We start from the raw sequence: 19,786 nt of genomic DNA, 5'->3' as shown, positions 1-19,786 counted from the left end.
CACCGGGGAATAAACCTGGGACGTCATACACACTAAACAAGTTCTCTGCTGCTGACCTACACACGCAGACCACCCATTTGAAGAAATAAACATGTGGAAGCTTAAAGAACCTAAGTGGGCAAAGACCAGGGTGGCAAAGAAAGAAGGCAGCCGATGAAATGTTTAACTCTGGGACCTCTCCAAGCAGTGGGGGACCTGAGTCCAACTGAAACGGTTTTGTTTTTTTTCTGCCTGAAACTCACTATGTAGCCCAGGCTGCTAGCAATATTTCTGCATGAGTCTCTTGAGCTCTGGGCTTCCAAATGTGAGGTATCATGTCCAGCTCATCTTACATTTTTATTTTACTAAAAGATTTGATTTTAAATTAAATTAAGTTTAAAATATATTTATTTTAACTTTAATGTGTTTGTATGCTTATATGAATGTGAGTTTCATGCCCACAGAGGCCAGAAGGCAGCATTGCATCCCCTGAAGTTGGAGACATCGACAGTCGTGAGCTGTAGGAGCTGGGAAAGGAACTCAGGCCCTTTGGAAGAGCAGCACATGTTTTACCACAGAGCCTCTCTCAGTTCCACACATCCAGTTCAAATGGAAACTTTCCGAGTCACCCTCATCTTTACTGTACCCTATCCAGGGTCACCACACCTTCCTTGAAAGGCCCCGGAGCCATGTGGTACAGCTGAGGAAGACTGGACCATGGTATTGTGGTCTTCACATGCAGAATCAACAAGAGGAACTTCAATGTGGAGGGGGCAGGGGAGGCCACTGGGGAAGGTGGATGAGAGAGAGAAGTTTTTGCTCAGGGGATGAAAGGAAGGAAAAGACCAACATACAGGCAAGGAAAGAGGGACAGAGGGAGGGCGTTTAGAATTGTGGTGGATCTGATGTTTCCATTCACTACTTTGTGACGAGATAGATGCATTTTCCTGAATGCATTTCCAACCAGTTTTAGGGGTTTGTAATTCCGTTGCTTTTAGCATCATCCCATGGATGTGTTGTTCTTTCTGTGTTTTCTTCACTTTTCACACCGCTAATTTAAAGGGGGCAAAGGGATAATATGGCTCAAGGCTTTTCTTTTAGGCAAGGGTGAATCTCAAGAGCCAGCTCCATGCAGGATGCACACAGCACTGTAGTCTGTGTGTTAAGGGCAGGCATCTGCCACATGGTCAGATGTAACCTCACTGCTCCTAAAACGAGCCATTTTGTTGTCTCTGACCCCAGCCTCCTTGTCTGCAGAAAGGGAACAGAACTGGTTTCTGTGCTTCTCGCTTGCTCACACTATTTTGAAAAATAAAGGAGAATCTAGTTGTGAAAGAGCCCCTATTTCCACTCCACTGGTCAGAGATAGGACAGGCCCCTCCTGGGCACTGAGTGTGCACAGGCCGCAGGTACTTTTCACGCAGGTCTGACTCTCAGTCCTGACCTGGCTGTGGCTGTGGTGGGAGCATGGGGACATGAGGCAGTCACTAAAGGAACTGGCCTTGGGTTCAGACTCATCAAATGTCTAGGCCATCTGTTGTGTAGAGAGGCAAAGTCAGACTGAAAGCAAAAGTGGTCCTTACCTTAATTTCCTGTTTGATTAAGATTAGAAATGGCGGCTAACTACACAATGTATAGAAGTTCCTGACTATCATCCATGTTCAGCAAAGGCATTGAAATGAAATGTCAATCAAGCTATTCTGAATTCCTATTCTTCCTAATGGATAGTTTGGATTCTCTTGGTCCCTGACCTACTCTCAAGCTAGAAGTTCCCTAACTTTGTTTTTAAATAGGGTTATTTGGTTTTCTGGGGTCTAACTTCTTGAGCTCTTTGTAAATATAGGATATTAGCCCTCTATCTGATGTAGGGTTGGTGAAGATCTTTTCCCAATTTGTTGGTTGCCAATTTGTCCTTTTGATGGTGTCCTTTGCTTTACAGAAACTTTGTAATTTTATGAGGTCCCATTTGTCAATTTTTTTGTTTTTTTTAATATTTTTATTTTCTATATTCTTTGTTTACATTCCAAATGATTTCCCCTTTCCTGGATCCCCCCCTCCCCATATGTCCCATAAACCTTCTTCTCTCCATCCCTTCTCCAATCACCTCCCTCCTTTTTCTCTGTCCTTATATTCCCTTCCCATGCTAGATCAATCCTTTCCAGGATCAGGACCCTCTCCATACTTCTTCATGGGAGTCATTTGTTATGCAATTTGTGCCTTGGGTATTTAGGGCTTCTGGGCTAATGAATATCCACTTATCAGAGATTGCATTCCATGTGTATTCTTTTGTGATTGGGTTACCTCACTTAGGATGATATTTTCCAGATCAAACCATTTGCCTAAAAATTTTGTGAATTCATTGTTTCTAATTGCTGAGTAGTATTCCATTGTGTAAATTAAAAAATGGGGTACAGATCTAAACAAAGAATTCTCTCCTGAAGAAATTCGGATGGTGGAGAAACATCTTAAAAATGCTCAAGTTCACTATTCATCAGGGAAATGCAAATCAAAACAACCCTGAGATCTCACCTTACACCAGTCAGAATGGCTAAGATTAAAAACTCAGACAGCAGGTGTAGGTGAGGATGTGGAGAGAGAGGAAAACTTCTCCACTGCTGGTGGGGTTGCAAATTAGTACAACCACTCTGGAAATCAGTCTGGTGGTTCCTTAGAAATCTGGGCACCTCACTTTCGGAAGATCCTGCTATACCACTCCTGGGCATATACCCAGAGGATTCCCCAGCATGTAATAAGGATATATGTTCCACTATGTTCATAGCAGCCCTATTTATAATAGCCAGAAGCTGGAAAGAACACAGGTATCCCTCAACAGAAGAATGGATGCAAAAACTGTGGTATATCTACACAATGGAGTACTATTCAGCCATTAGAAACAATGAATTCATGAAATTCTTAGGCAAATGGATGGAACTGGAGAACATCATACTAAGTGAGGAAACCCAGTCTCAAAAGATCAATCAGGGTATGCGCTCACCAATAAGTGGATATTAGCCTGGAAAACTGGAATACCCAAAACATAATCCACACATCAAATGAGGTACAAGAAGAATCGAGGAGTGGCCCCTAGTTCTGGAAAGACTCAGTATAGCAGTATAGGGCAAAACCAGAACAGGGAGGTGGGAAGGGATGGGTGGGAGAACAAAGGGAGGGAAGGGGGCTTATGTGACTTTCGGGGAGTGGGGGACCAGAAAAAGGGAAATCATTTGAAATGTAAATAAAAAATATATCGAATAAAATTTTTTAAAAAAGAAAAAAGAAAAAAGAAGTTCCCTAACTTTGAATGCCTTTTGATATCTGGGTACAAGTGCCAAATTAGAAACTGTTATTTACAATGAGAAAACAAGTCATAATTCTGCTTGCATGGATGTGTTATAATTCTGTTATGCATGTAGGCATAATTGTGTAGAGATATATGAAGCAGGAATTATTTTTCCTTCATTGGTTATTTATAACAAGAAAATGCTTCACTGAGAAGTTAGTCTATATAAACTTGGTGTAGTCTCCTAGAGGAATATTATGCAACCATTAAATGAATTGTGGAGAAAATGATCAGTGTTTATCTATAAATCTTACATTCATGCAAACTCTGTTGTGTGTGCATATAGACACACTGTGCACATAAATCTCATGCAAACTCTGTTGTGTATGTGCATATAGACACACCGTGCACATATATCTCAGACTCCACAGACACATAGATGAAGGATCATCAAATCTCCAACACTGGTATTAAAAACCAAAGAGATAGTTTACTTTCTATACCTTAAAAGCACCTTGGATTATTGTTACATCAGGATATGTAGACATTATCAATGATGGGCTATGCTAATACTAGAGGTGAACACAGATGTGGGACAGTTGTATCAGCTCCGGAAAATGCCTAAACAACAGATTTGAGAATGCTGGTAAATTTTCACCGTGGAATCTAGTCCAAGGAATGTCCATTAAGGAAATAATTTTAAATAATGAAAGGCAAATGTAAAAATATTTGAGAAGATTATGCATAATAGCAAAAAGAGAAAGGAGATAATTTATATATGAATTTAAATCAGTCAAGTGCACAACATCTAAAAGAATAGAAATGGTGTTTAGGAAAGTATATTTCATGATCATGCTATACTGAAGAGGTGGTACATGCTCCCTGTGGCATGTCACAGCAGTGGGTGCTCCCTGTGGCATGTCACAGCGGTGGGTGTTCCCAGTGGCATGTCACAGTGGTGGGTGCTCCCTATGGCTTATCACAGTGGATGGTACTCCCTGCGGCATATCACAGCGGTGGGTGCTCCCAGTGGCATGTCACAGCGGTGGGTGCTCCCTGTGGCATGTCACAGCGGTGGGTGTTCCCAGTGGCATGTCACAGTGGTGGGTGCTCCCTATGGCTTATCACAGTGGATGGTACTCCCTGCGGCATATCACAGCGGTGGGTGCTCCCAGTGGCATGTCACAGTGGTGGGTGCTCCCTGTGTCATGTCACAGCGGTGAGTGCTCCCTGTGGCATGTCACAGTGGTGAGTGCTCCCAGTGGCATGTCACAGCGGTGGGTGCTCCCTGTGTCATGTCACAGCGGTGAGTGCTCCCTGTGGCATGTCACAGTGGTGAGTGTTCCCTGTGGCATGTCACAGCGGTGAGTGCTCCCTGTGGCATGTCACAGTGGTGAGTGTTCCCTGTGGCATGTCACAGTGGTGAGTGCTCCCTGTGGCATGTCACAGCGGTGGGTGCTCCCTGTGGCATGTCAGAGTGCGAGGGTCATGTGAAAAGCAGGAAAGGTCAGAGTCTAATCGCAGTTATCTTCTCATGGGAGAATTTGTGTTTGTGTTTGCTATTGTTTTCTGCACTCAATTCCTATTATGATCAGATTCAATTCTATAGCAGAAATAACAAATTATATTTTAAACTGTTGAAGTGTTTGTTTGTCACCAATGTTGACCAGATGACCTGGTAACTAGGAAAAGAAGAAGGAGGAGGAGAAGGAGGAGGAGGAAGAGGAGGAGTGAGCAAGGAAAGAAGGGAGGGAGGGAGGGGAGGGAGGGAGGGAGGGAGGGAGGGAGAGAGAGAGAGAGAGAGAGAGAGAGAGAGAGAGAGAGAGAGAGAGATCACCTGAAGGAAGTTTGAAAGACAATGCTCCCCCTCGGGGTGAGGGGGGCTGGGGTGTGGATCAGGACACTGGAAATCTGAGTAATGTTTTGGTTGCTGAAGGGCAGCATCATGGCAAATGTAAGGACAAGGTTTGGCATCAATCTTCTAGGCCCTAAAGATAATATCACAGGGTACATTTAGGTAAGAAGTTCTTTTAAACTGTGAAACTTCAAAGAAAGTCATGCTCGCATTTGGCTAGGACACTGGTTTGCTTGCTTGTTTGTTTTCCCCTACTTGGTACGAAATACAAATTTGAATCTCTGGACTTGAGACTTTATGGAGAGGAAGACATGTTTTATAAATTCTATCATTTTGGTAGCCCAGTGTGATATCGTGCAAAATACAAAACATTTGATTTCAGATCCATCTGTAGGCAGTACAGCTACCAAGTAGGCAAGCAGGAGATCAGCACAAAGCCAGATGCTGGAGCAGGGAAGGAGATGGTGAGGTCCCTGGGGCAGGAGGAGTTCAAAAGAATTCACTAGAAATCTATTTCTCGAGGTCAGTGTGAACAAATGCACAGGCATTTACTACACAGTTGAATGTATTAGGAACGGCACTGTGTGTCACGGCATCCATAAACACTTCGTGATAAAAATGGAAAGCATTTGTTGTGTTAAAAGGTTGTGATTCTGTTACAAAACAGAAAAATCAATCACAAGAAGAAACTTTGCAACCTGGGACGCCCCTCTAGTGCTCATATCGGAGAAACACAGCTAAATGTCAGTTGTCTCTTAAAACACATGCTTTATCAAGACACTCTCCCAGACTCTTCAGAGAAATGTCCTGTTTCTACACTAAAAAAATTAAAATGCCTCTTATTTTTAATTTCAGTGTCTTTTAAAAATGACCCTAAGGAAAGTTTGCTTTTTTAAAAAGCAAGATTGTTTCACAAAACATTTCAAAATTTGAGTATATACTTGAATAAAAAGAAACATCAAAATCTAATGCTTGCTGAACACTATAGGATTGGCTTTCTCCTCTCAAATTCTTCCTTTCAGTTTTTAAAGAATTATTGTTTTAAATAGCAATGATTTCCTTGCGGAATTTATGGGAGAGTTCTACATTGGCTCCTTCAGGCTGGTGAAAAAACAAAGTCTCTCTCTCTCTCTCTCTCTCTCTCTCTCTCTCTCTCTCTCTCTCTCTCTCTCTGTGTGTGTGTGTGTGTGTGTGTGTGAAATTGTCCACCAAGATTTTTAGCTTTTTAGAGGCAAATTATTTTGTATTATCTATTTTCTATTTACATTAGGACAGCTCTTAGCATAGCTTCCAGCCCTAGATAGATAGGCTTAAATTCCTTGATAAAACCATTTATATAAATGTACTAAAGCTAAAGGTAAATTTGAAGGATGTTCTATAACATGACAGAGAATTAGGTTAAATTAATAATAGAAATAAATAAACAAATAGCAGGAGATTTAAAAAAAATCATTTAACAATAGAATACAGTAGAAGATGATCCAATAAGAAATTTATCTACATTGGTTTGTGGGCATAATATGTTTTAAGAGGCAAAATTAATTAACATTCAGCTAGTTGTGACAATTTATGCCATGACTATATGAAGTTCTTGGTAAGAGCTGTCAATCATAGAAACCAATGTGAGAATTTCTCTTATATTTGACAACTCTGTAGTGTAGAGGAAAGATTAGAGAACCTCTGTTTCAGTTAACTGAATAAATATAATTTTTGAAATGTGTCCTTCAAAGTGACCTCTTCTTTTTGTTGTGTCTAAACAATGCAGTACGACAGCTACTTAGATGCATGTACAGTGTACTAGGTATCACAAGAAATCCGGGTGGATGCACACAGTGTGTTTTACCAAATATTATAGCATTTTATATGTGGATTTGGGTACCCTTAAGTTTCAATATCTGCAGGTCTTTGAAGCTTAAACCTCTGCCCTAGAACAAAGCTCTGAGTCTCTGTGTATATCCTGCATCCATTATAACAGACATTAACAGCTGTGGTGGCTGCACAAGGTGCCCCCATAGTCTAGGGTGTTTTAATAGTTGGTCCCCAGTCCATGGCTCTCTCTGGGCAGTTTAGGAGCCATGACTTTTCTGAAGAAGTACATCATCGAAGCCAGGCCCTGAGGTTTCAAAGCTCTGCGCCAGCTCCAATGCTCTTGTGTTTCCTTTTTCGTTTGTTTGTTTGTTTGTTTGTTTGGTGAGCTCTCAGCTTGCTGTTCCAGCTGCTTCCTCCCAGACATGATCCACCCATAAATAAAACCCTTCCTACAGCAAGTTGCCTTGGTCATGGCATTTCTATTGCAACAAAAGGAAATTAACTAAGGTGACAATAGGAAAGTAACTAAGGTTACAATAGGAAGAAACTAACATAACAAGGAAAACATTTTATAACATCTAATACAGAGGGATGTGCAGAAGATTAACTTGTTTTCTGCTTCACCATAATGGTGCAAGAGGGGTATGCATTCAATAGAAAGTGTGCCCTGAGTTGGAATGCAAATATTTTCTTTGGCTAACTCTATGCGATCCAGTTCTCTGTTAGGTTGCTAGGGTGCACCACGGAACCCCGAGTCAGGCCCAGGATCCCAGACAGGAACAGCTCCAATCCCATAGCATTATGTGTTGCCAAGTGAGAATAGCTTAGGATGGGTTTATGCAGTCTTAGGACAAAGACGGTCTGTCTGAGTATATACATTCTGTGGCCCAGTTTCGTAGACTGTGCATCAGAAGGCATGTGCTATATGGCTGAGTGTGAGCATGATCAAAATTTGGTAATAGAATGTTTCTGAATGCAAAATCACCCCAAACTGACTCACAATGAACTTGTAATAAATCTGAGGAGGTTCTGGCAGGGTGACCCGTGTGTCATTGTTTGGTCAATGGCATCGTAGAACTGCTGCCTTGGTTCTAAGCACACATCATGAGCCCTTCGCTCCACTCATAACACCTTGCCATGCAAGGCCAACACTGAAGCAGGCAGGCCCAGACTGCAGACTGTCTGCTGTGAACTGCACGGCTTACTGTATAGACAGGGGTTTCTGCTTTCATAGAAATATTATGGTTCAATTATGAAAGTCAGACTTTTAGTAGTTTTGTAGCATCATTCTTAGCATGTAAATGTAACTTAGTATAACTTTAGAATGTACTGCTAGGTGGTTTGAGTTTTTTTTTAAAAAGATTTATTTTTATTTATATACACGTCTGTGTCTGTGCACCACATGCATTCTGGTGCTGGAGCCCAGAAGAGGAACTCCAATCCTCTGGAACTGGAGTAGGAAGTGGTTGTGAGTGTCTGGCCCTCTTGGGAACTAAACCTGGACCCTCTACCAGAGTAGAAAGCTCCCTTAAGCACTGAGCCATCTCTCCAGCTTCAGAATGTTTGATTTTGGAAGTGACTGAGCTGTCTTGAATTTTACTTAAAACGTTGTTCAGAGAATTTTCGTTTGTGGTTAAGGCTGACATACCCGTCATTTTTGCTATTTTATGCCCGTGTAACATACACAGAACTTACGTTAACATATGAGGACACCATATAAAGTGTTGTTCTCAGCACTGAGGGTTATAACATCCAAGGACTGATGACCTGCTGGTCGACCAAGGTCCTTTATGAATGCTCTCAAACCCTGGTGGCATTTTGTGACACAGATGGAGACACTGAAGTCACAGGGATAAAGTGACTTGCTCAAGGGACCCCAGGTGAGTCCCCACCCTGTCATCTCATATAAGCTTCTGGAAACTCACTTCTCGCTTCGTAAGTTTTGGCTAATAACAAGCTAGGCCATTTCTTTCCCTTTAATTAGTAACTCCATCAGAAAGTTTCGTCCTTAGTGATAGGGATGTAGGTAAGGATGGCACTTACCGGCTTGTGTTCGTGTAGAGCAGTTTCGAGTGCCGAGGACTGGCCACAGACTTGATATCTCCATAGGGGTTGTCCACATCATCAGCGTTTGTGCTCTGCACATGGCCACTGTTGCAGGGAAAAGCACAGGTGTGGGTAACTCAGATTAGTTGGGCAAAGCAAAGAAGGGATGTTTTGTTTGTCAGAAAGATCAAAAGCACAAGAAGGAAAACATCATGCCCTATGACAACTGGAATGAGAAACAAGAAAGGTAGGGAGGGCTCTTTGTCTCCTACGCTGGGGTCAGAGAGTTGAGGAGGGGGGACAGTAGTAGCTGTTGGGGGTCTCGGAGTTCAGAAGCTGGGCTTCTGCTGCTCAAGACACAACGAGGAAGCCAGGGCATATGGGGGTGGGTGGGATGGTGTTGGTATCTGCTGGTGACAGTAAGACTCCTGTGGGGACCGGAGTCTAGGTAGGTGTCAGGGCCACAGTGATGAGCTCTCAGAGAAGGTCAGAAAGCTGACCACTCTAGGTAGGTGTCAGGGCCACAGTGATGAGCTCTCAGAGAAGGTCAGAAAGCTGACCACATCGGCAGGTGAAGTAGCACAGGTTTCTGGCTTTAAGGTTAAAACTCCAGTCAGCTCCACTGGAGAGCAGTAAGGAAGAGGAAGCTCTGATCAGAGTCTGGGCCCCTCCTCCTGGGCCTCTCACCTCCTTCGTTTTAAGGTGACCCTTCAAACAAAGATCAAAAGGGGGGGCAAGATGGCTGAAGATAACAGGGCACATCTGCCCTCCACAGAGCCCGAGCGACGGTAGAGAAGGGTGGGCTTTTCCTTCTCTCAAGTTTTACCAATTGCGTATCATTTCTGACTAACATGGGTCCGAGCAACAAACATATTTTTCTTTCATAAAACATTCCATCGAGAAAAACAGAAAATGTGTTACTCCTCCTTTTGTAATTTAATCAAAATCTCTACTAAAGTTTTGATAACACTTCCAGTATCAAATAGGCACTGCACCAGATGCACACTGGAGGGTGGTAGAATGCATGTGCTAAAAGTGGTCCAAAAGCACAGTAGAGGGAAGTACAATTAGACTTAAATATGGCATATTTCTAAAGCAACAAGAAATGTCACTTACGTATACAGGGGAATGTATTTACTCCTAGTACTTGGACTCACACTTAGAAAAGAAAAAAAAAGGCAATTGAGTTATTGATATTTTAAATAATTATCAAATTACTATAAGAATTCTCAAATTGAAAGGCCCTCAGAGCTACAGAAATTGACCTAAATTTTGTTTTAGAAACAGTGGGGGTGGTTTTAGGGTGTTCCAATGCTTTTTAATACTTTAAAATGTCTGTCTGTCCATCCCGATGCTGAGAGGCACACTGCCTGTCTTTAGATCTTAGAAACTGTGGGAAAGCTGTTAGAAACATTTCTACACAGACTGTAGGTTCCTGGGACAGAGCTCCAAGGCTCCAAGATGAAAGATGTACTAGCACAGCAAATTATACGAAACAGCTTCCAACCGATGTCTCATTTGTCACCCCAAACCCATAAAAATGCAGCAGATTCCTAAACCTCAGTAAAAAGATGCAAGCAGCAGGCTTTGATCCCCATCCAGGCATTTCGTGAACACTCATTCAGGAGTGCTGCCTGTGAAGCTGGGATCCTTGCTTGGCACAGGCCCACGATTCCAGCACTGGGGGCTGAATCAGGAAGAGTATGAGTTGGACATTAGCAGAGCAAAAGAAAAACTCAGTCATATATTCTATTTATCTACCTACTTGAGTCTTATTTATTTACCTAACAAGCTAATTCTACAAACTAGAATTATCAACAATTCTAGTTTGCTATGTAAATGCAAAGCTTATTTTTTCTTTAGTGTTCTAATCTCATACAAATTATCCTTCAATTTGTATACTAAAATCTATGTTGAGGTGTTATTATACATTTGATAAGACATTTTGGTAATACTTCTAAATCATTTAATAATGTATTATTAACACATTTATTATATATCATATATAATATACATACATGATTTGATGAATCTAATTTAATAAATGCAAATACTATGTTTAGATGTGGCTTAATAAAATGCACATTTAAATTTTCATTAAAAAATTTAAATTAAAATATAATTACATCATTTCTCCTAATCCATTTCTTTCCTCCAAGTCCTCTCAGATTACCTCTCCTGCTCTCAAAATCGTGGCCTATTTTATTTGCTATTTACTCTCTTTCCCCTAAATCTATCAATACAATGTGGTGAGTTTGTTTAGTGTTATATGTCTATGATTTCAGGCTGACTACTTGATATTGGATAACCAACCAGGAGACTCATTCCCTTGGGGAGACTATTTCTTCCATTTTCATTCACAAGACTTAGTATTCTCCTTAGTAACAGGAGCAATAGGTACAGTAGTCATTGTACACTCTCCCCTGATGGTGCCTGCTTGACTCATACTGTTCTGCATAATTGGCCCCAGTATTTGTGGAAAGCACAGTTTTGTGACATTGCCTTTCATAATCTCTAGTCATTAAAGATGCCTGTTGTGACTCAGCACACATCAGACTGCACACCATCTATTTGACTACTGAATAAACTACTTATGCGAATGAAAGAGAACTTCTGAGTCATGGAGAGGGACTGGACTCCTGACTGACACCCTAAGAGAATGTGGGCGTCAAGTTGTTTAGAGAGATGCATGTAAAATCAAATATAGTATCTTACAGGAATGAAGGAAACAAAGATACCCTCTTCCTTTCCTTTATTCCTATAAAATAATATGTAGCAGAAGATGACCATTTCAGACATCAATGAGAGGAGAGGCCATTGGTGCTGTGAAGGCTCGATTCCCCAGAATAGGGGAATGCCAATCAGGAAATGGGGAGGGGGGAGGTAAGCAGGGGGAGAGGAGAGGGGGGAGGGGATTTTTGGAGGATTAACATGGAAAGAGGATTCCATTTGAATTGTAAATAAAGCAAATATTTATTTAAAAAAGAGGGTCTGCAGATAACTCAGAAAAAATACTTTAACATAAAACACTTCACACATAAGAGAAGAGTTTATATTAAGACACACAAAATAGTAAAGTCTTTTACTGATGAATTGTGAGCTGCATTAGAAACTAATACTTCATTTCTGCAAAAACCATTCTAATAGAGAAGTCACTGGTGAGACAGAGACACTTTCATATGTAGTGATAATAAACAAAATTTCTGTTTTATTGCATTTATCCATTCATATATTCACTGTGTATTGCTTGTATGCTTGTGTGTGTGTGTGTGTGTGTGTGTGTGTTTGGGTGCTACACATGCTTTTTCATATTTGTAAAGATCAGAAGGCAGCTTTATGAATGATCAGTTCTCTCCTTCTATTGTGTGGGTTGCAGGAACCACATGTACTCATGCAATAATAATTTTTTTTTTACCCAATAAGTCATCTTTCCAGCCTTCTGTAAAGGATTTCTATCCAGATTTTTAAACATAAAACATTTTTACTCATGCAATAATATTTTTTTTTTACCCAATAAGTCATCTTTCCAGCCTTCTGTAAAGGATTTCTATCCAGATTTTTAAACATAAAACATTTTTACATTGAGTAGGCAGAAAACAAAAAAATCACCAGCACAAAAGACAGAATATATGAAAGGGAAAGGTGTAGCTATGAAAATACAAGTGACATGTACATATATTAGATATATGTGCTCTGCAATTCAAGCAAAATATAAATTCATGTTTGTAATGAAAAATTAGTTTTAATTGGGAAAATTCTAAACATCCTCCCAATGTGTTGTAATGGGAACTTAAGGACTGCTGGTGGGAGAGTCCATTGGTTCAACTCATTTGAAGACAAATATGAAAATAACTAGAAGATAGGAAGGGCTATTCCTTTTAACCCAGAAAGTATCAAGATAAAATTTGGAATGTACCAAATGATGTATCAATCCAGAAATATTTTTACAGTCAGGTATGTGAAAGTACATGGATGTGGTTTCAACTGAAATTAAGTAAGAAACAAATGATATGGATAGGCAAGTGAACTGAGGTATAACTGTTCAACCAACTTCTACAGACAAGAATGAACAGCCACAGACACAGAGAGCCTAGCTACGACCATTCTGAGCATGACGGTGGAAACAGTATCACATAGTATAAACATAGGCAAGATACCATGCATATCGAGTTTATGAAAGGAATTTAATGCTATATGTTGGGTGGGTTAATAACAGTAGACTACAAAGGGATAAAAGAATGCATGAAAATGTGTACTATCAAATGCATAATGTTTCTGGAAGGAGGCAGATGTGTTGATGAAGAGGCTCAGGCATTCCCTTTGTGTTGTAATTTTTTCCCCATTAGAGGGAGGAGATACACAGAATATATCACATTTTTATCTGCATGTTTTTAATATAGAACACTCAGATTGAATTACTTGAGGGAGACCATAACCAGAGTTGTATCATCTATAAAGGAAAACAAAATGGTGACTTGTTTTGGAAGACAAAACCACAACGTTTTTCATATTCAATGGATGGAATTGTACTGAGAACATCAACAATAAAGCCGCCACTTTAAGCATGACTACAACACAAATATGTGATATGAAAGTTGATCGAATATGCCATTTAGAATCCCCTTTATATGAAGCCCATGGAGTGCCACAACATTGTGACTGTCTATTTGTTTATACAGTACTCCCAGTGCTAAAACATGCATTTAACAGTGTCAGTTTGGAAGGTAACTGAGATGGGATTTGGATCCTCCTCTCAGCCCCATGACTGTTGGATGAAGGTCTCTGGGACATTCTTCATCTGAAGTAAGGCCCTACTCCTGCCCTCAGAGGGGACACTGGGATTTTGGTGGTGAGGGAAAAGACAGCAATGACAACATTAAAAGTCAAACTTACAAATTGATTGGTTTGGCTGGCGCTGAAAACAATCTCGTCTGAAATCTGTCCCAGAGTCCTCCGACCATCTAAAGCCATTGTTGAAATAAACAAAAACTGTTTAATGATCTTATTGTAATTTCATCCATTCATGCTTTGGTGTCTTTACCAGGTGCCTCACATCACAGCTCAGCCTAAACTCTGGGAACGTCCTTTCCATGTATCCAGGGTGGAGTCCGGCTTTGCCTTCTGAGTGTGTGGGTTCTGGCTCATGGCTCAAACTTCTACCCTGTGTCCTCAAGCTGCGATGCACCCATGTCCACCTTCTCCAGGTGACATGGCTTCTCCATGTGAAATGTTTAGCTTCAGTTTCATGACAGGTACTTCCCCTCCGAGACACTTCTTAGCCTTCCCTTTTACAGCCTTGCACAGGGCCTGGTTTGGAAAAAGCATCTTCCACGGGAAAGGCTTTAGATATTCAAATCACTTAACACAGAGGCAGCGTAATGGAAATGGCCAATTTTTATGTGATATAAAATTCCTCTGAAGTAATTGACAGATTCTTAAAAATAAATGAAGTCTACACAATTTTTGTCTTTTAACTGATTTTCACTTCTATTTAACAAACAGATGTTTGAGTGTTTATATAAAGCTATGTTTTTTTCCTCTCATTATTTCTTTCTCTCTGAAAGTGGAAGAAATTTTACAGGAGAATAAGGGCTTCCTAATTGGGGCTCAGGAACTCCTTAGCATGTGATTGGCTCCCCTCTTTATATTGTGAATTTTACATTCTCAGAAACTTCATTATGAGAACCGATCCAACAGTTGATCCAGCCTTACACTGTGAGCTCTGACACCTGGCACAGGGGACAAGGAAACAGGAAACAGGAAGTGCTGTGCAAGCCTGAAGCAAGGCATCTGAGACAGTATTGAGAGGACAAAAGTCAGGGTGTCATGAGTGTTTGAGGTAACCTGGCCCAGAGCTGTTAAAAAGTGATGGGACTCTACAGAACGCTGCAGAGAACATGGTGGAACTGGGCAGTGAGAGTTCACCAGAAATGGAACATAACACAGACCAGGCAAATGACAGAGTGCTGGCTTACATGTCTTATCACGTGGCCTGGGTTCCAAGTTCTGAAAAAAGATGGAGGTAGCCAGAGAGGCGGCATACACAGATCCATATTCTAGAGAAGGTGCTCCATCTACTGTAGGGATTCAGGACTAATAGCTCACATGATAAGGCCTTTTTTTTTTTTTTTAGACTATTTATTTTATGTATGTGAGTACACTGTAGCTGTCTTCAGACACACCAGAAGGGGGCATTGGATTCCATTTCAGATGATTACAGAACTACCGTGTGGTTGCTGGGATTTGAACTCAGGACCTCTGGAAGACCAGTCAGTGTTCTTAACCACTGAGCCATCTCTCCAGCCCTCCCCCCCCCCCCACAGTCTTTTTAACATTCAGCAGTGGAATCAATGTCCATCCCTCCGAGAGCTCTGTGTACTAGCTATCACATAATTGGTGACATTAGACAGCAGGCTACAACTTATGAATCTTCCTATTCTGCTTGGACAGCTAAGTTCTAGATCCCATTTCCAGAAGTATGCTCAGCATACATGACCCAAAATGTGTCTTCATTATTTAATATTCTCCTATAACTTTCAAAATTAATAGCTACCACAAATAGCTTTGAGGGGGAAATCATTAAACAGTTGATGTTTTCAGTATGGTCAATGAGGAAATGTTTACAGTTTCCAATGACTTATTTCACATTTAATCCTTAGCAATAGAATATCACTATGACTTGAGTTTGAGCTGAGTTCAGTCACAGCGAGAAGTAGGCGCCAAGGTCAGGGACGCTCACTGACCTGCGTTATAGCTGGTAGTCTTTCATATTTTTTCAGTGAGAAGCACTGTGATATGTGGTCGGCAGCTTTTTCCACAGTTGTTTCTTCTGGGTCAAGTTTTGGTGGTAGCATCTTGTCCCAAGGAACATCTTCATAAGCTCTGGGAATTATTAAATATGGACATATTTAATAAAGAATATATAAAGTACATATTCACAACAGGGTAGGAAGACTATCCAATTTATAAATATTATGTCTTTGAAAATTGATTTTGAAACGGGACTGGGGAAGGAAACCTTCATTCTCCCTCCTATCCTCCAATTGTAATCCTCCAGGTTATTCCCAGTTCTGGAACAATCAGTCCTAAATGACATGTCCCCATCAAACTCTTCTCATTAGGGCTTATGAAACCCTTGGGGAGAGGAAGGAGAAAGATTATAAAAGCCAGACGGGGTTGTGGACATCAAGGAAACAAAGCCATCTGGACACAGACAGACTGGCACACATGAACTCACAGAGACTTTGGGCCTGGGAGGACTGGAGGGGAAGTGGACACATATACCCATCCTTAACCCAGAAGCTATCTCCAGTTGATAACTACTTGCAAATGAAAAATGAGTTTTCCCCAACAGAGTCTAGTGGGTGTGCAAGTTACTCTCCATGTTTAGTTGTAGATAGCCAATACAAAATAAACTCAATAGCATTTTTGGAGGCTCTCTGACTCTTAATGTCAGGACATCTGTTTTTTGGTATAATTCATAACAACATCATATACAGCTAATAAGCATATTTCTAAGACTCTGGTCTACTGATATTCACACTACATGGATCCTTCAATTTTAATGAAGTAATGAAATTGAAGTATGGGGCATGTCTGCATCATTCAGTGCATGAGGGGAGGCAGGCTGTGCATGAGGGGAAGCAGGCTGTGGCCAGCATGGAAGCTCTGGTCCCTTATTCTTGTCTATTGCCTGTCTCTCCTGCGTTTATTTCCCTGTGCCACACTACGCCATGCAACACCAGGCTCTTATCACTTACTCTGTCTCTCTGCTAGCTTCTAACTCTACAGATGAACCTAGCCACCAGCCCGGGACCTTGCTTGACTTGACCCAGGTGCACGGCACACAGCATCCCTCCTTTCTTCTTGCATCACACTTCTAACACACTTTCCAGGCACCACAGCCTCCTCTCAAACCTCCTGGCTGTGAGGGGTGTGCATTCTTAGTTCTTTTGTTGCACCTTTCTCTTTCCCCCAGATTTTAAAATGTAAAGATAGCCCTGTGATTACATGGAAGCTCCTTTAGTGTCCCCATTCAGTGCCATCATTTAATAGCTCTTTCTTGAAGCTGGACATTTCCCTGTAGCTAGACTTCTCTACAAAACTCCAGATCTACATATCCTGTTGCCTATCTGAAGAAACCTCTTGGATGGCTAAAAACCACTTTTTCATCAAAGCCTGTCTTTGATACTTCCCCCAAGCTTGATCCATATGCCTTCATATTGTTAGGCGATGGATGGTGCCTTCATTTCGCCTAGCTTTGTAAGTCAGAGCCTTAGATCACTCTTGTACTTTCCTTGTAGGTGGATTTCCTCTGCTGAGGGAGGCATGATGGCTCTGCACTCAACATTTATCCAAAATGCAGCTGCACGCAGGCTTCTCTGAGATAGTACTACCTTTTCCTCAGAAGACATCCATAGCCCAGGTCACATGTAATGTACTCTGAGTGTAGCCTCCAGCATGACTTCCTCATAAACGAATCTGATCTGTCCGCTCCTTTTCTAACTAGAGTGCCAGTCGTTAACGTGCCCTGCCACACTTGCTTCCTCTTGCCCTGCAGGTTTCTGTGCACACCCCACACTCCCTGCTGATGACTGAGCCTGCTCTCCATACCTTAGCTGCCTCTTTCTTTTATTCATGGGCCAATCCTCTTTAAGAACAGGTTCTGTCGGGTTTCTCATGTTTTTCCGTACTGTCTGTTTCTCTTTAAAGTGAGAGCTCCCAAAGAGCAGAGAACTTGGTCTGTTTAGTCAAAGATGCCTCTCACAGCCTGGGACATGGACATTTGATAAGAGGCAGGATATAAGATCCCTTCATTACAGAGTCTGATTGAAGCCCCTTATCAAGAGGCATGCAGGAATTTAGCACAATTAACATTTGCCGCAAAGGATACCTACATAAAATTGACCTTTCTTTTTTAAAAAAATATAGATTATTTCCTATTCAAATAACAATGAACCAGGCTAAGACTTGTGTGTATATGATCTCGTAGAACTTCATTCCTATATATTACCTGATAATCTCAAAAAAAAAAAAAAAAAGACTTTGTAGTAAAAGCTATCCTATGGTCCTGCAACCTGTGGGTCTTAACAACAGTAATATTGCTCCTGAGAAACAACCTATAATCCCCTTTACATACCTTAGGAACCCTTTAAAGATAATGACACCAAGCCCCATCAAAGTACTCAGCTGTTGTAGAATAATGAGTTTCTAGTCTCCTTTGAGAAGGAATATGTCTTACTTTCAGTCACTCACTTCAAGAAGACCACACCTATGCTGTCTGCCATGTGGTTCTTCGGAAAGCATCTTTCTCTTGGGCTTTGTACTTAATGCCCATATAAATGGCATTTTTATTAAGCCCCAACTCTGCTTCATAATCTGCCTAGTTCTGAAATTCTTTCCTCTAAGTCAATAATCCAGGTTTTCCTTAAATTATGCTCACTAAGTATAACAGTGGGAAGCGTTGCCTCCTGCCTCAGCCCCGCAAAGTGCTGACAGGTTGAATTATCTTCCTTTAAGCTTTCTTCAACATTGTTCTTTGTGACATTGTGGTTGTGGTTGTTCTGTCTCCTTTCTTTCCTTTTCTCCTTTCATTGCCCATTCTCCAAATTTTTGTTTTATTAATGTATTTTCTCTTCTCTTCTCCTCTCTCCTCCCCTCTCTTTCCTCTCACATCCTCTTCCTTCTCTCCCCTTCCCTCTCCTCTCTTTTCCTTTCCCCTTCCCTCCCCTCTCCTCTTCCCTGTCCTCCTCTCTCCTTTCTTCTCCTCTCCTTTTCTCTCTTTCCACCCCATGTCGTTGTGAGATAGGTTTTTTTTTTGTTTTTGTTTTTTTTTTTGTAGTTAGTCCAGCTTTACCCAGAACTCATGGTACTCCTCTAATCCAGCCCTCTGAGTTCGTAGACTACAAGTGTGACCATGTCTCCTTCAAGCCCTGATAGATTTACTAGTCAGCATGGATGGTTTAGTGTCTTTGATATTCTTTGAATTATTCATGTGATCCAGATCATTATTAACACATGCACCATTAAACATTAAGAAATATACTTTAAATTTTTCATTGGAAAAAAAAAAACCTTACTTCTGTGTCGAGGATTTGTAAAATGAATCCTTTATGTTATATTTCTTGTCTAGTGGGACGAGTGGTTCACTATCATCCTATAAGATAGGAAGAAGAAGTTAAAATTGACTAAGCGTAAATAGAATTACTATCTATACACTTGTTTCCTAGATTTTCTTATTCTTCAAGATTTACATGATGGCTTGAACTATGTGTATGAATATATGGGTCAATAATTAACTCAGATTCTTTAACACACTCATCTTCACCCATAGTTACTCTTAAAGTATGTTAAAGATAGTAAAATCTGGTTTCTTCTTAAAATCCCAGGGCTGTTAGCTATGATCGCGATGATGTGCATCCTGTCTCTAGGCCATACTCATTTTTTGTTTGTATTTTCATATTGTATACTCTGATCAATATCTCCCATTTTTCTATATTAATCTCATGCCTATTCTATTCAATTCATTCTTTTACAGCTTTCTTAGATTCTTCACATATATAAGAATATAAATATTTCTTGTTTTGTGCCTAGTTTGCCTTAGTGTATGGTTCTATGGATTTATTCATACTGTTGCAAATGGCAGACCTACATTTTATGGCTGAATAATATTCTAGTGTATGCACACATATCCATTTTTCTTTACCCATTCATTTGTAGATGGACACTTAGGTAGTCAACTGTGCTTTACTTTATAAATTTTTCTTCACCTAGGCAGGGGCCACATGCTTATAATTCCAGCATTTGGGACATGGAGA

General features: G+C 40.8%; 1 protein-coding gene across 4 annotated transcripts in view; it reads right to left on the bottom strand.

Moving 5' to 3' along the window:
* Positions 1 to 19,786, bottom strand: part of Spata48 (spermatogenesis associated 48) — a 67,525-nt gene that overhangs the window by 11,690 nt on the left and 36,049 nt on the right. For all 4 annotated transcript variants that reach the window (XM_052199206.1, XM_052199207.1, XM_052199208.1 and 1 more), the window contains 5 exons: positions 19,049 to 19,125; positions 15,713 to 15,851; positions 13,863 to 13,930; positions 10,086 to 10,127; positions 8,967 to 9,074 (listed from right to left, as the gene is read on the bottom strand). In XM_052199206.1, the coding sequence (XP_052055166.1) occupies positions 8,967 to 9,074; positions 10,086 to 10,127; positions 13,863 to 13,930; positions 15,713 to 15,851; positions 19,049 to 19,125 (434 nt within the window). The remainder of the gene's footprint in view (positions 1 to 8,966; positions 9,075 to 10,085; positions 10,128 to 13,862; positions 13,931 to 15,712; positions 15,852 to 19,048; positions 19,126 to 19,786) is intronic.

This window comes from Apodemus sylvaticus, chromosome 11 (assembly GCF_947179515.1).
Source record: "Apodemus sylvaticus chromosome 11, mApoSyl1.1, whole genome shotgun sequence".
NCBI classification, from domain to species: domain Eukaryota; kingdom Metazoa; phylum Chordata; class Mammalia; order Rodentia; family Muridae; genus Apodemus; species Apodemus sylvaticus.
This window is presented reverse-complemented; position numbering and strand designations above follow the sequence as displayed.